We start from the raw sequence: 14,809 nt of genomic DNA, 5'->3' as shown, positions 1-14,809 counted from the left end.
CAGCACCATGTCGTTAATTTGCGAAAGGGACTTAAATTTACAACTCAAACCAGAGGGTTTGTAAAAAAAACACATTTATTGTACGGTTGGGATTTTCTTATGCTAAGCGCTAACCTTAGAATGTCTATTATTCGATATATAACGCTTGCCGTTTGACCTAACGATAAATGCTCTGAAAAATGTTTGCGACAGTCAAGTCTTGCAGTCGAATAAAATGTCCGTTCGTTTTGGCATGCTCGCGTGCTCGCTGTTTTGTTAGTATATAATGATTCGCTCGTTTTGTTTAAAAAAATATTCAGATATATGCTTAGCTTTGTTATTCAAATGTTTGCTCTATAAATTAACACAATAAACCCTTCCTAAACGACGCTAGAACTGTTCAGCACTTTGTTTTTTCGAACCTTTTGCATCTTGCACGAGTTCACCTGGGACGCGAAGCGCAACGATTTCACCGTCTCCGTGAAGCAGTCCTGGAACGGGGCCACGTTGACGAACATCAGCGTCTTCGAGTTACCGCCCAGGCTCGGCATCAGCAGATGCGTTAGCTTCGAATTCCGGTAGGGGATGTGTTCGTTGCGCTGCACCAGCGCCAAGATGACATTGCTCAGCTCGCTCAGCGACCGGTTGATGTTTTTCGTCTCGTCCATCCGGGTGCTCGTCTTTGGACTCTCCGAGCCTGCCAGATCGACCAGATTCACCGAACCGACACACGTTTCACCCTTGTCCTGGTGCGTACCGATAAGCGTGATTTTCGTGACCGCATGCGAACGCGAGGAACGCTCATTGCCGGCGGTGGCCGCCGTGGCCCGGTTCATCTTTGCGATCGCCATCAGCTGGTGTAACCGACCGGTCGAATCGACTGTCTCTTCGATGATGTTCGACACGTACACTTCGGTTTTGTTTTTCGCATTTGCCATCCGTATCTCCAGGTCCTTCGTCGTGCCGGATGTGTCCAGCAGGTCGTACAGGATCTCGTTGTAAATTTCAAGGAAGGTTACACGAATCTAAACAGAAAAAAAGCAAGATTAAGTTTATAAACACATCCAACCACTGGATCAAAGTAACGCATGACCCGCATACCTCATACTCCCAACCGAAGCGTTTGTAGTCGTTAATGGCATTGAAGATTAGGTCCACTGTTCGAGGGATTACTCCCAGATCCTCCGGCACACCGTCCATGGTGTACGTTTTACCACTTCCCGTTTGACCATAGGCAAAAATGCACACATTGTACCCATCCAGAGCCGACTGTATTAGGGGCGATACGTTGTCAAAAATGTCTTGCTGTGTAGTTCTCGGATGAAACACATGGTCAAAGCTGAAATCGATCCGCTTGTTGGTGCCATCCATCGCCGCCAGCTCGAGCGACTGTTCGTCCAGATACTTCCAGCCGCACTCGACCCTATGCAACTCCGAAGCGAGCGGGGGCCGCACGCGGCAAAACACCCGAATATTGCCACGCAAATCCATGACCATATTGTGCAAATCTTTCCGCTCGATGTTGGCCTGAAACAGCAGCTCCGCGTTCCGCTGGTTCGTGTACTGAAGGGTAACGTTCTCTTCCTCCAGGAAGGCTGACCGCTCCTCGAGCTCGCGGAGTTGTTTCTTGAGCTCACGGTTTTCTTCGTGGGTGGTGGTAAACTTTACCTTGTACTTGTCCAGTTCCGCCTCCGTGTCCTGCAGCGCCGCCGATAGCTTCTGGCTGGTCAGCTTGAGTTCGCGATTTTCTTCGCTGGTCGCTTTAAATTCACTTGTCACCGCCTGGTACTGGGTTTTTAACTCCTCTAGCTCGCTCACGCAATCCTGATACTGTTCCTGGAGCGATTCGCGGCTAGCGTGGTCTTCCGTAAGCTTTTCGTACTTTGCCTGCAGCGCCTTATGCTTCTCATGCAATTGAGCAAAACGTGCTTTGTAGTCGTACGGAGGGATGCGTTTCGTCATGGTTTTAGCAGTTCCGCTCGGTTTAGTTCCATTTGGGCCTCCGGTTTTAGAGCCAGTGGCTGCATTCGTTCCAACAATAGTTTTCGGCAATTGCATAGGTTTTCTCGCTGTTGCAGCGGGCGGGACTGAAACCGCCGGCTTCTGCGCTACGTTTCTTGCAACACCAACTGCCCCAACCCGTGCCGTATCAATCTTTGCCACCTTTGCCGGCCCATTGTAATTGCGCGAGATTGTAACAGCTGCCACCGGTTGTCGTTTGATTCCGGCCAACGGTTTCGGTCCGCTGGTGGACGACGAGGTTGTCGTTGATGAGGCCGTCGAAACGTTGGACTTCATCGCAATGTCGCAGGCAGAACGACTCCGGCGAAGATGATGGTGTTGAGAGGGGCCATTTTTGAATCCATCACCGTGCACCGATTTCACCAAATCACTGCTGGCCATCATAGCGATGGTGGCCGCACTGATGTTGACCGTTCGGGATGGAATCGTCCCCAGGTTGGTCACATATTTGGGCCGATGGAAGTCGGGTCGATTAAGATCAGTTGCCGACCGGCTGCGGCGAAGTTTGGCACGGTTTAGCACACCATTGCTTCGCTGCTCCGGTGATGCTGCACGTACCTTTGAGAACATGGTCGAGTTAGCGGATGGTAGATTAAGCAAATCTCTACTCAACGGTAGCCGGGCATTCCCGGGTAAGCTCATAGGGCCGGCCGGTTTTCTGAGGAACGACGGTTTCGGTATCTTGGAGTCCATTGTGAACATTTCACTTTGCTGGATCACTTGAGGCGTTAGCTTCCACTCTGTCTTTTCCGTCACAAACCTACCGTTTTGGTTAACACTCAATTAGTCACGTCTATGGAAGATAAAACGATACCAAAATATAGCTAATACGCCATTCACTGTGCTACTATGTTTAATTCGTGTGCCTACCTAGCTAATTTTTGCAACGAATCTTCACCAACACCGTTTGTTTTGCGTCTTTGACGTCGAGTGCAATCCAAGCTGGCGGTTTTCAGTTATTTCTGTCGTTGAAAAATTGAAATTGTTTTGAGTGTCCGCTTCGGGTACTCACGACTGACGGGAGCTCATGACGCGGGAATATTTCACGTCCTTTCAAATTTTTCAATACGTTAAATTAATTATGTGCTTAGCAGTGATCTGTTGAGTAATTTGTGTTTCAGCTGCCATAAGCTACAAAGTATCTTTGGTTTTCTATGAAAAATGTTGCATTATTTTGGCTTTTGCGAAAAATGGTTAATTCCTAAACGATGCGACTGTGAAGTATTGTAGTGGTGACCATAAACAGACTATTTTAAGATTTGTCAACAATTGTTGTCGATTCTGCCCAAAGTATGTATACATATCAAGGTCTCACTGGCTACGTTTGTCATGTCCGCCACCGCTATGTCAACGTAGTTAGTTTCATCACTACAAAAGTACTGTCGCAGTTAAGGTGCTTTTCAGAATTTCTTTTCAAGTTTATTTATTATGATTATGAACCCATTTAGAGCTATTTATTGTCACACATTGGAAAAGAACTTTATTGTTGGTGCGAGAGTTGTCACTTGACTTTAGCTCACACTTTACCTTGTAATGTATACATACCGTAACATCCTACCTCGCGAACGAGCGAGAAAGATAGAAAGCTCAGAAAGCAGATTCTCTGGTCAACACAGTTGTGTTCTAAAGCTGGTGAAAGTCAGGAACCGAAACGTACGCCAGATTGTGCGCTAGCTTCGCTTGCCCGGTCGTCCCCGGAGAGCCGCCGACTGTCGGATCCCGTCCGCGTTCGAAACGGTGCGAGACATCAAGACCTCAGGCAGCGCTATGCCTACTTGGTGATCTTGGCTGCGGGAACAAAAGCCATAATCCACCTTCTAGGAAAAGCAGTCCGGAACCGAAATCAACAACAAACACTTCTCCTCGTGCTCCGCGTCGTTATCAATTATTCGGCCACGCAAAAATTGATTGTATAGCATAGTCAATTCGCCTATCAACATCGTTGTTGGCGTACCGAGCGAGCGCAGCCAACGCGAATCGTTCATTTCTTCTTCCTACTCTCCGATCCAACTTCATCCGGTGCTGCGGGTTCCTCCGTTAGGATTAGTTTGTTTGCCTTCTTTGGTTTTCTTTTTTCCCCTTTTCTTTTCTTCAAAACCGTCGGAAAGCTGGATTATTCAATAGTCTTCGAAGCGATGGCTGACCGACTAACTCAGCTACAGGACACGGTGAATCAGGTGAACAACGATGGACGATCCGTTGTTAGCTGCAGTAGTACTGATGGCTTGTTGTGGTGTATTTTACCTTTTCTTCCAGCAAGCGGAACACTTTTGCAACAGCATCGGCATCCTCCAGCAGTGCTCGGTTCCGAGCAAGTTTGCCGGTTTTGAGCGTACCGGATCCCAAACGCCTCAACAGCAGGTGCAGCAGCAGCAGCCACCGGAGGACTTCCCGCAGCTATTCTCCACCCTGATCTCCCGATGCGCCAAAGACATTGACACCCTCATCGAATCTCTGCCCAGCGAGGAAAGCTCGATCGAGCTGCAGGTGCAGGCGTTGCAGCGGCTCGAAACCGAAAACAAAGAGTCGGCCGAAAAGCTGGAGGAGATCGTTCGGAAAGGTGAACTGCTGCTGGAGAAGATCCAGGCCGCCCTCAGTGATATCGCTCAGTCACAGCTGGACATGCAGTATTCGTCGTAAAATCGGTGTCGTGTTTCTCGGCTGGTCAGAGAAAAACAATTTGTTAATACGAAACGGGAATAATATCAACGGTTACCGGCAAAACCAGTGCGCCGTGCGTTTGTTAGATTTGTTCGCTAAAACGGCAACAAATTAAAGCCTACTTCAGGGAAGCAACGAGCAGATCGGATTTGGATATTTAGTCAATTGTACACCATTAAGGTAGAAGGCAAGCGAATCGTACTAGCGTGACCGGCAGGAGTTAAAGACAAAGCGAAGCAGCAAAATGGGAACTGGATACTTATGAAAGCCAAGAGAAAGACGACAGCGAAGACCACGACGGACAGTATGGGTGCACTGCTTGAGCTGCCCAAAATCAAAAATAACCCCTCACTCATAAAACCACCAACACTGGAGAAACGGATATTTTATTTCAGTTTGTTCATATATGTTCATTGATTTGTAATGTAAGTAAAATAAAGGATGGATTTATAAGTAAAAAATTACGTTCAGCAATGTCGTTCTTGAGGTTTTATAGGAGAGAAATCCTTAAATCCTGTTCATGTTGAACGATGTCTAGGCTTTAGATTAACATAAGCATTACATTTAAAACAGCATTTTCAATTCAATTTGGACACGTTTTACAGCGTGGTATTTAAATAATCGTCGTAAATTATCTGGATTATAGAAAAGCCTAGGAAAGCCGACGGCCGGGTACTCCAATACGCGACATATTGGCGAGCAGGGACATCGCGTTCATGAGGATAATATACCGCTATGCAAGAGACACCGGCTTGGTCCTATGATTCCCATCCCTTATTCCTCCCAAACCCTATCCCTTCCCCAGCTCAAGTTGTGTAATTTCGTACAGCCTTACATGTCCTGTGTCTAATTAGATCTGTCCCACGGAGACCAGACCGGTTTGTGGAGTCACATAGAGCAGGGAGTATCGCCGTACCATAGGTAGGCAGACTTGTGCGTTGTTGTCTGGGTTTTTTTCTGTTTTTTTTTCTGGTTCTTTTTCCTTTGGTTTTATCCGTAGGGTATTCGTAATTCGGCTGACCTGAAATAGGCGAGGGCAGAAGGAGCGCTGCCAGTGACAAAAGGCACAAATCAGCCGCCAAGAAGCTCCGCACCCGGTTCATACATACCCACCCCCGGATTCCCACACACCATCCCAGCAATAGAAAAATCGACGCACCTCATCACACCACATACTGCAATAGTAAATCAACACACACCAACCCCGCACACGAGTTATAACAACCGAGAAAGCCCGGGATAAGGCCCAACCGTAGGGAGGAAATGCCCTAAGAATAAAAAAGTATGTTAGAGCATGTTGGCTCTAACAATACGGCAACTTCCGTCATACCCCAATAAATAATAATAATAATAAAAGCCTAGGAAGGGGCTATATTTTTCCTCCAAGCCATTATTTTCAATGACCAATGAAGGGATAATTTGGGAAAATTAGGACTTTTTTATCCGCGACAGCCGAGCGGTAGCGCCGGTTAGAAAATAGGCCCATGAGCGCCGGGACTCACCAACTCGACGGCGTGGGTTCGAATCCCAACCGAGACCGGACCCTCCCCTGTATGAGAGGACTGACTATCCACGTACAACAGGGAAACAAGTCTCGTAAGCCCTTAACGGGCAGGCATGACCAAAAAGCTCGTTACGCCAAGAAGATGAAGGACTTTTTTTATAAAAGTATACAAGGGGCAACTATAAATGGACGTGCCCATATTGTGTTTGTTTACTTATATTTTACCGATTTAGTAGAAATTAAACGACATAATCCATTTGATCCTTAAAACACATAATTTCTCAACATTTTCACGGAGCAGAAATAGTACAACAAACCAACGTTTTAACCTGTCGATTGGAGTTCCTTTTCGTTTCTTTTAATAATTCGTATTTCATTAAAGTGTATTTTTTCTGTATCGACTATGCTCTATTGATCAAGATTAAATCTCCTATTTGTATGCCTTTTTTTTGACTTCCGCAACGTACGCAACGGATGGGGTGGTCTCCGGCCACAGAGGGATCTTCGATGGTTCCTGCTCACCCCTTTCCCCTTAATGGAGGGGAATTGTTTCCTCTTGCAAAAGAAGATTTATGCACTACGAGGACAATGAGAACAAAACACAACAATTCAACTAAAAAAAAAAGACTCTTGACGATACACCACCACAAAACTAACAACTATTCGTCGATGCGGATAGAACGATCACACTCGGAAGGAAAGAAAGGAGTACACTCGGACGGGCCAAGGTCTGCGCAACGGTAGCGGTGGCAGTGGTGGTAGTGAAGTTAATCAGGATGCTACTGGCCGGCGCCAGTAGTTGTATAATTTTAAATTATGACCAACTGCTACCATAAAAAAAGGAAAACTATTCATCTAAGAGACGGGAGTGATCTCGCGCTGTTGAGCATTTTTTCTAATGGAACAAATATATATACAAGCACGAATATGTACAGATGAAGAGAAGGTTCGTCCTCGGAAAGTGTATGTGTGTGTTGTGTGTGCGGTGTTTAGTTGAGCGTGCCTCGGCACCCGGGAGCACCGCACAGACAGGGAATCTTTTCGTCCTCCAGCGGAAACTTGTAATCGTACGTGATCTCCTCGTTCACGCCGATCGGTTGCTTCGAATAGATGACGATTTTCTTCTCCGACTCGATCGTGATAACCTTAGCGTAACAGTTGGGCTAAAAATGAAAGGTTGGAAAATTCAAGAAATTAATGGTATGCGTGGGTGTATGTGTGTATGTGTGTATGTATGTGTTAGTAATTTAAAAAAAAAAAACTCTTTTTTGAAATGGGGATTTGAGTTAAACAGATTGAGTTTAAAATCTCCGTTATGTGATTCGATTTCATGTTACTCTTTTAATTTTTTGATGAGATTAATTTATACCATCTTTCATCCATAATACATTCAGATTGATTTATGAATCTTTGAAGATTCGAATATCAAAACATCGATGGGTGTGGATGGACCAAAAAAAGGGAGTCTTCCCTTTTCATTTTAGTGACTTTATGGATCATGAATCTCTCATTCAATCATTTATGAATCTCAAAACCGAAACGAAGAGGCATTCAGATTCACTAATCTGAACCTGAATAACCCAACTCAAATTCGAATGCATATTAGGGATTCAAATCAAAATCGAAAAGGAGTTACAAAAAAATCGAAAAAAAGGTTCTCGGTGTGTGTGTGTGTACTTACATTACAGCTGTGGTTGATGAATCGCGCCAAATTGCCACATTTGGTCGCATCAATGATCGTCTCCATATCGATGCGGAACAGGTACGAGCTGCCGATGCCGATCGCCTCGTACTTGGTCTCGCGCAAGTCGGCCACCGACGGGCGCACCATCTGGCCGACGTACTCGATCACCATCTCGTCGGCGGCGATCGGTTCCATCGCGAACAGACCCCAATCGTGGATGGCCGATTTGGCGAACTTGAGCTGCTTCTTGCGGAACTTGAGCTGGTTGAACTTGAGCAGCTCCGACTCGGTGCTCGCTCCGAACGCGTTCAGCAGCCGGCGCTGGTTTGAGCGGGCTTCGCGCGAGATGCCCTGCATTTTGGCGACCGCCTTCGCCAGCTCCAGGTTGCTCAGGTGGTTTGCGGCCGCCGTCCCCTTCAGGTGGTGGTACTTGTACTTGGCCTTCTCGCGCGGATCGATCTTGTAGTAGCCCTCGGTGCGTGCGCATCCCGTCCGGTGCTGCTTGATGTCGGCCAGCGAGGAGCCACCGCCCGCTTTGTCCTTTTTGCGCCGCTTGGCCGAGTGCGGTGGCGGAGCGAGCAGGGCCGGCTCGAAGTTCCGGTTGGTCGTGCAGTGGTCGACCCAGTGCGTCGCGTTCAGCCAGTAGCTGCTCGCATCGTCTAGCAGCATCATGTCGTAGCTCTGCCGGATGTACCGGATGTCCTCGTTGTCGATACCGCGCGTAAGGAAATCGTACAGTATGGCCATCTCGGAGTGCATATCACGCTGCCGGTACTTCGGCACGGGCACAAACCGTTCCAGGGCGGCGCTGTCGGCCAACATCGCGTCCTGATCGACCGACACGTCAGACGGTCGCTTTTCTGGCCGTTTCCGTTCCTTGTCCTTGTGCGCCGCCGGTGGTGGCGGTTGCATCACAGCCAGTTCGGTTCGCTTCGGCTCTTCGCCCGCCGCCGCGATCGGGACCGACGCCTCTTTGCCGCCCTCGGTGTTGTTATTCGTGTAGCCATGATCGTGCGCCAGAGCTCTATGCTCCGTGGAGGGTGCGTATTTGTTTTGCGTCGGTGTCGATGAATCCGACTGCTGGTGGGGCGACGAGGAAGACGGCGAGGCAGACGGGGGTAGCGAGTAGCAGTGGTCAAGCGCAACCTGACTGGCCTGGCTGGAGCTACCGTCCGAGGAAGCCGGCGATGCCTTCGATGCACGACGAACCTCTTCGCTGAAGAAATCATTCGATGATGTCCCGGTCGCCATGGGCTGATTTGCCGCCTGGTGCTCGTAGAACCCATCATCGTGGTGGTGGGCTGCCGTCGTTCCAGACCCGGACCCATTGAGCCCATCTTTGGCCCCTTTCCGAGCGCCCTTCGGTGCCTTCGGTGCCTTCCCTCCGGTGGCCTTCCTTTTCCTACCTGCCGTTGGAGACGGCGACGGTTCGCTCTTGGGCTGACTTCCATCGATGGCTGCCGCCATTGCCGCCGACGCATCGTCTGCGTGCACCATCGGGAACATCGACGATAGTGGATCCTTACGCAACTCGCCCAAACTGGCCCCAGGAGTGGGTGGCGGCTGCGAGAGATTCGGCGTGTGCGGTTCTTCCAGACTAGACATTTTGCTGCTCGTGAACGCCAGGCTCTTGACTCGGTCGCCGATTGTCGTCGGGGGTATAGCCTTATCCAGGGCTGCCATATCGGAAGGCGGAACAGTTGACGCCGCGGCTGCTGCTGCTGCTGCTGCTGCAGCAGATTTCTCCCCGGCCGTCTTACGAGTAGCCTTCTCTTTGGCCAGCTTCTCCAGCTCCTCCTGGTACTCCTGCTCGACCTGCTGCAGATATTCGGCCTTCCGGCGTCGCTTTTCCTGGTACTCACGCTCCTCGTCCGAATCACTGTAGATCCGGTCGGACACGATACCGTACGACGAGGACGAATGATTCTGTTGGCTTGTAGCGCCGATTTTGTTGTTGTTATTACTAGCCGTCACCGGCGTTCCGCCTTCCGCCGGAACCGTCGGTGATGATTCACGTCGGCCCGGTGTGGGCGGTGGACGGGTAGGGGTGGTTTCGTCATCGTCATCCTCCCTCAGCAGCATATCATCACCGGAGCTCGGCGAGAAATCTTCGTGCAGTTCCTGCAACGAAAGCCGGGGAAGTTGCGAAGGATCGATAACTGCTGGGGGCGGCTTCTTTTCCACCGGGCTGGAACTCCGACTGCGACTTCTTCGCTTCTCCGTCGACACGGAGGGTAGGCGCTCCCGTTTCCGCGGCGAACTGGTCATCATCTCGTCCGAATCGGAATCGGAGTAGATTTTACCGACTTTACTGCTGGACTCTTTCAGGCGACGCGCGGATCCTCCCAATCCGGGTGAAACGGTAGCCCCCGGAGGACGATGCTTAACCACGATCTCCCGATTACTGTCCGAGTCGGAATAGATACGATTTTCACGCTCACGTCGCTCCCGCGCCCGCTTGGCACTGTAACCAACGACGACGTCCGCGTCAGACAGCGATCCGGACTCGAGACTGTCATCGGAATCGCTCGCACTGGAGTCCTCGTCCTCTTCACTGCTGGACGTAAACGACGATACACTGGGCATTCGCTTATCGCTCGATCGAGAGGCGGATCTCAGCACGCCCGCAACACCCGAGACGACAGACGGAGTGGATGCAGCAGCAGAACCACCTTCCGCAATCGCACCCTTCGACGGAGAGCGGGCTGCAGTACTGGCGGAGGTGCTGGTGAGTCCACTCGACGATTCCTTTTCCGAATCCGAACCCCGCACCATGTCCTCCTGGTCGCTCTTGCGCGAATCCTCGTCCTGCGGCACCGGACTCGGTTGTTTCCGTATGCGCCGGAAGCTGGGCATCTTCGGAATGGTCGCGCGCAAACCAAGACCCACAAACCCACCACTGTTGCTGTCCAAGTTGTCATAGCTTTGACTCAGCAGCTGATTAATGTCAGGGGCTTTGTCCAGTTTGACCACTGCGGCCCCGATGGTCGTGGTCGTTGCACCGCTTCCAATCCCCGCCAGCCCCGATAGCGACGATGAGGAGGAGGAGGTAGGCTCCAACATTCCGGCGACACCGCTCTTACCGCCTTCCCCTCCGAGCTTACTCTTGCGTTCCTCCTCGTCCCACCAGGCTTCGTACTTCTTGAAGGCGGTGTTTTCGATCATCTTTTTGTTGAAATCCTTCTTGAGTATCTGCTTCAATTCGGCCACCACACGATCGACCACCGAATCGATCGCGATTTCGTACTGGTTTCGCTTTGCCCCACGGCTCCCCCGGTAGTCCTTCGCACTCGAGCCGAGCGCATCGTGATGGCCATCGTCAAACGAACCGGACCCCTTTTTCCCACCGGAAGGGTAGTACATTCCGGTGGCCGCACCGGGGATACCGTACGCATTGAACAGTGGGGTGCCTGGGAACCCGGTCGGGTAGCCACCATGGTGATAGTAGCCCGAGCCGGAGCTCGTTGCCACTGCCGCCTGCTGTTGGCCATAGCTGTAGTAACCTCCCGGTCCGGTTGGATACAGATAGGAAAAGCTTCCTCCACCAGGTGCCCCGCCCGGAGGTTCCGCTGGTGGTTCCGATGGCGGTGGTGGAGCTGGTGGCGCTGGATCACTCGGTAGTGGTGGTGGTGGTGGTGCTGCCGGCTGAAGAAGTATGCCCGTCTTCGAATCCTCCGAACCTTCGATTAAGCTGGTGGACGGCTTCTCATCATAGTCATCTTCCTCATCCTTCGCCAGGATCTCGTCGTCGCTGGACGAAATATCGCTAGCGCCTTCCTCTTTGAACGTTTCCAGCTTTGGCTCACGTTTCACTGGTTTTGTTTCGATCGGTTCTGGCGGTGCCTCCGCCTCCTCCGGTGGAGGCGGTGGTAAAGCGGGTTCGGCAGGCGGTTGTGGTGGACTTGGTGGCCTTCCGATGTCCATCGGCGGCTGATCCAGCTCTTCCACTTCTTCCTTCACCACTGGGGTCGCCGGCGCTGCTGGAACGGGCGGCTCTTCGATGACGGCCGCCGGTTCGCTCTGCTTTCGATTTTCTTCCTCTTCGTCATCGCTGAGCTGCAAAAACGAGGCCGCACCGAAGGTTTTCTCCTTGAAGAGTAGCGCTATCCGAGTGTCTAGATCGAGAGTGCTGCCACTGTCATCGTCCGTCGGAGTGGTGGTCGATTTTATCGGTTTCGACGGATCATCGGATGTTGACGATGATGATGCGGGCAACGGCGGAGCTGGCGGTTGGGAGGCAGGTGCTTTCGTGCCAGTATTCGAGGGAGCCGCTTCCGTATCCCACAATTCGCCATCGTCCATGATCGTCCTACTGTTGTTGCTGCCACTCGGAATAGGCGGTGGTACTGGTGGTGGCTTCTTGGCCGGTTCGTCCCACAGCTCTTCCGGTGGGGGAGGTGGTGGCAGCGGTTGCGGTTGCGGGGCACCCCATTTGGACGATGACGGAGGTGGTGGTGCTCCGAAACTTCCTCCCTCGCCCGGTGGATAACCGTACATGCCATAGTCCGAACCACCCGGGTACGACGAGGAGGAATAATAATCGTATCCTCCATCGTATCGAGCGCTAGTGCCCGCATATCCGTCTCCGGGTTCGCCGTACCACGATTCACGATAACCTTTGCCACGAATCTTTTTCGAGTCCCACTCACGCTCGCGATATTCGTGATCACGCATTCGATCTCGCTCACGCGGTCTGTCACGATCCCGATGCCTTCGCTGATCCCACTCACGTTCGCGATAGCTGTCCCTGTCTCGATCCCGGTCACGTTCATGGTACCGATGGTCACGGTCCTTTTCACGATCGCGCTCTCCCCTCAACCGTTCACCCCCCTTGTGGTGGTGATGGTGATGCTTACGGTCCTTTTCCTCGTAGTACTTGGTTCCACCACTCCGGCTTTCATCTTCCCAGTCATCGTAATGGCTTCGAGCCGCGGGTTTTTCCTTGCTGTAGTAAGTCGAGTCCTGGCTGTTACCCGCACTTCCCGACAGATCAGCATCCCAAAGTTCCGTATCATCACCAAGAGTTGCTCCGTGCGCTTTCTTATCCCACGGTTCGGGAGTATTGGGCTCCGGAGGAGCCTTACGATACTGCATCGGTTTCAACGTTTGTGCTCGCGATTCCGGTATGGACGGAGGTGGTGGTTTCGTGGCCAGATGATGATTCGAAGCACTAACGCCGGGTGGTAACGGGGGTGCAGGTAGCTGCTGCTGCTGCTGGGGCGGTGGTGGCGGCTTCTTTTCGGATGTTTTTTCCTCCAACAACCGCTTGCAGTGTTCACCGAATGCATCCTTGAACACGTTCAACACTTTGCCCATCACGGAGGTGCCGTTAAACTTTTCCACGCACAAACGCGCCGAACGTACGTTCTCGAACACTATTCGCGCCAACCCGAGATGCTTGTTCGAGACGGGATGGTAGTAGATATACAGCTCCGTGTACGTGCCACATTTGGTCAGCATTTCGGAAAGGAACGGCTTGTCGATGTTGTCATTGAGGTTCGTAATCGTGATCTCTATTGCCGGTGGTTCACCCACGTAATGTTGATCTATTTTAAACCTGTATCGCCATGATTAAAAAACAAAAACAATTTAGGGGGCAATCAACATACAACAATTCGTATTCTGCAATGTTCAAACCTTGGCACCGGAATATCGAGCGGTTCCCCTCGGGATCGTATCCGTCGGCTGCGTGGATCGCGAGGAATAACCGGCGGATGGGATGGATCGCCCGGGACAACTCCATCGTATCGATATACCTTCGCTGCACCGCGGTGGAGAAACGGATCCGCTAGCAGCTTGAAGTTACGGGCCGTTTTTTGCAACGACAGACTGTTCAACGCCGCTGCCGATCCCGGTGTCAGTGGAGCACTTGGCATTGCGCCACTTTCCATCGTTCCGTTCATTGCTGCCAATCGAACAACAGAACACAATTAATTCGGGGTCGAAAACTGATTTGTTTATCGTTTCTTTTCTGACAGCTGCGTGCAGCATCCTAACCTCAACTAAGCAGCCCCCCATCAAATGTCAAACAGCGAGGTCCGCGAAAAATCGAAAGATTACCTTTGGGACACTGAAAATGTTACCTTTTAGTTTTGTTGAAGAGGGAGTGCGATAACGAAATTGCTTTCACTCGATATCCCAGCCGTGTTTACGACGGTCGAAAGGCTTCCGAGGGTCCGGAAACCAGTCCTAGTACAGAACAAACATTGGCCATATCAAAACAACCACTCTGCAGTGCTGTAATGAATGAAAGGGATAATTTAGAAAAGTTCGCAGCGCTGCTTGTTCAACCACTGTTGCTACAGTTGTACTTACTCGCCAATTTGCGACCGAACGAAGCAGTTATATTGTACTGTGACGAAATACACGCTTTTCGCCCTTAAATTGGAAATATTTACAGAGCAGCCTCACGAACAACAGTAAGCTTTGCTACGCTAATCGCCTACTGTAGTGTTGGTAGAATCGAGATTTGGAAGACTTGAAGATTCGATCCCTAGACAGATTCCAAAGATTCGAATCCCATCCCAGATCCGAATCCCAGATGATTAGATTGGGATTCGAATCAGATTTGATTTATTTGGGATTCATATCAGATTTGATTTGTTTGGGACTCCATTTGATCCCAATCTATTTGAATATGGTATGACTCGATCTAGACACGAGGTGAGTTCAATTAGTCTCGTTCAGTTTACTCGAATCGGGCGCTGATTAGGATCGATTGGATAAAGGTAAAGATAGATAAAGGTTTTTGTACGATTTAACTTAGATTCGAAAAACATTCATGAACCTATTTTTAACAAAGAAATAGAGTAGAACGGATACGAATACGGAGTGACAATTATTCAAATCAGCACCTGATTTACATTTTTACCGGATTTTGAATAAAACTATCACTCTACATTCATAATCTTCATAGACAATGTTATATACAAAAATAACTGTAACCGCTTTTCAATGCC

General features: G+C 50.3%; 3 protein-coding genes across 4 annotated transcripts; 1 reads left to right on the top strand and 2 right to left on the bottom strand.

Annotated features, from left to right (window-relative positions):
- Nucleotides 1-123: 123 nt before the first annotated feature.
- Nucleotides 124-2,944, bottom strand: LOC131271364 (protein claret segregational). Of its 2 annotated transcripts, XM_058272769.1 has the most exons (3): nt 2,900-2,944; nt 1,081-2,794; nt 124-1,004 (listed from the first exon to the last, which is right to left on the bottom strand). In XM_058272769.1, the coding sequence occupies exons 2-3, from the start codon at nt 2,701-2,703 to the stop codon at nt 360-362; spliced, it is 2,268 nt and encodes a 755-aa protein (XP_058128752.1). In that variant the 5' UTR covers nt 2,704-2,794; nt 2,900-2,944; the 3' UTR covers nt 124-359. The 2 variants fall into 2 exon arrangements, with proteins under 2 accessions (XP_058128752.1, XP_058128751.1); XM_058272768.1 differs by having other exon boundaries at nt 1,081-2,913.
- A 658-nt stretch (nt 2,945-3,602) lies between these two features.
- LOC131272607 (mediator of RNA polymerase II transcription subunit 21) lies at nt 3,603-5,140 on the top strand. Its single transcript, XM_058274419.1, has 2 exons — nt 3,603-4,178; nt 4,258-5,140. Exons 1-2 carry the CDS (start codon nt 4,137-4,139, stop codon nt 4,639-4,641), a joined length of 426 nt encoding a protein of 141 aa, XP_058130402.1. The 5' UTR covers nt 3,603-4,136; the 3' UTR covers nt 4,642-5,140.
- Nucleotides 5,141-6,488: 1,348 nt separating this feature from the next.
- On the bottom strand, nt 6,489-14,281 carry LOC131271192 (histone-lysine N-methyltransferase SETD1). Its single transcript, XM_058272587.1, has 5 exons — nt 14,166-14,281; nt 13,934-14,087; nt 13,488-13,755; nt 7,848-13,407; nt 6,489-7,329 (listed from the first exon to the last, which is right to left on the bottom strand). Exons 3-5 carry the CDS (start codon nt 13,751-13,753, stop codon nt 7,156-7,158), a joined length of 6,000 nt encoding a protein of 1,999 aa, XP_058128570.1. The 5' UTR covers nt 13,754-13,755; nt 13,934-14,087; nt 14,166-14,281; the 3' UTR covers nt 6,489-7,155.
- Nucleotides 14,282-14,809: the final 528 nt, after the last annotated feature.

Source organism: Anopheles coustani, chromosome 3, assembly GCF_943734705.1.
Source record: "Anopheles coustani chromosome 3, idAnoCousDA_361_x.2, whole genome shotgun sequence".
Classification (NCBI taxonomy): Eukaryota; Metazoa; Arthropoda; class Insecta; order Diptera; family Culicidae; genus Anopheles; species Anopheles coustani.
This window is presented reverse-complemented; position numbering and strand designations above follow the sequence as displayed.

What these genes read in the sequence shown, in the direction of transcription:
- LOC131271364 (XM_058272769.1), bottom strand. Translation starts at nt 2,703, where the DNA reads ATGTTCACAATGGACTCCAAGATACCGAAACCGTCGTTCCTCAGAAAA. An exon ending in GCTTCGGTTGGGAGTATGAG is followed by an intron (nt 1,005 to 1,080) that starts GTATGCGGGTCA and finishes TTTTCTGTTTAG; the next exon opens with ATTCGTGTAACCTTCCTTGA.
- LOC131272607 (XM_058274419.1), top strand. Translation starts at nt 4,137, where the DNA reads ATGGCTGACCGACTAACTCAGCTACAGGACACGGTGAATCAG. An exon ending in TACAGGACACGGTGAATCAG is followed by an intron (nt 4,179 to 4,257) that starts GTGAACAACGAT and finishes CTTTTCTTCCAG; the next exon opens with CAAGCGGAACACTTTTGCAA.
- LOC131271192 (XM_058272587.1), bottom strand. Translation starts at nt 13,753, where the DNA reads ATGAACGGAACGATGGAAAGTGGCGCAATGCCAAGTGCTCCACTGACA. An exon ending in CTCGATATTCCGGTGCCAAG is followed by an intron (nt 13,408 to 13,487) that starts GTTTGAACATTG and finishes ATGGCGATACAG; the next exon opens with GTTTAAAATAGATCAACATT. An exon ending in TCATCAACCACAGCTGTAAT is followed by an intron (nt 7,330 to 7,847) that starts GTAAGTACACAC and finishes TTTCATTTTTAG; the next exon opens with CCCAACTGTTACGCTAAGGT.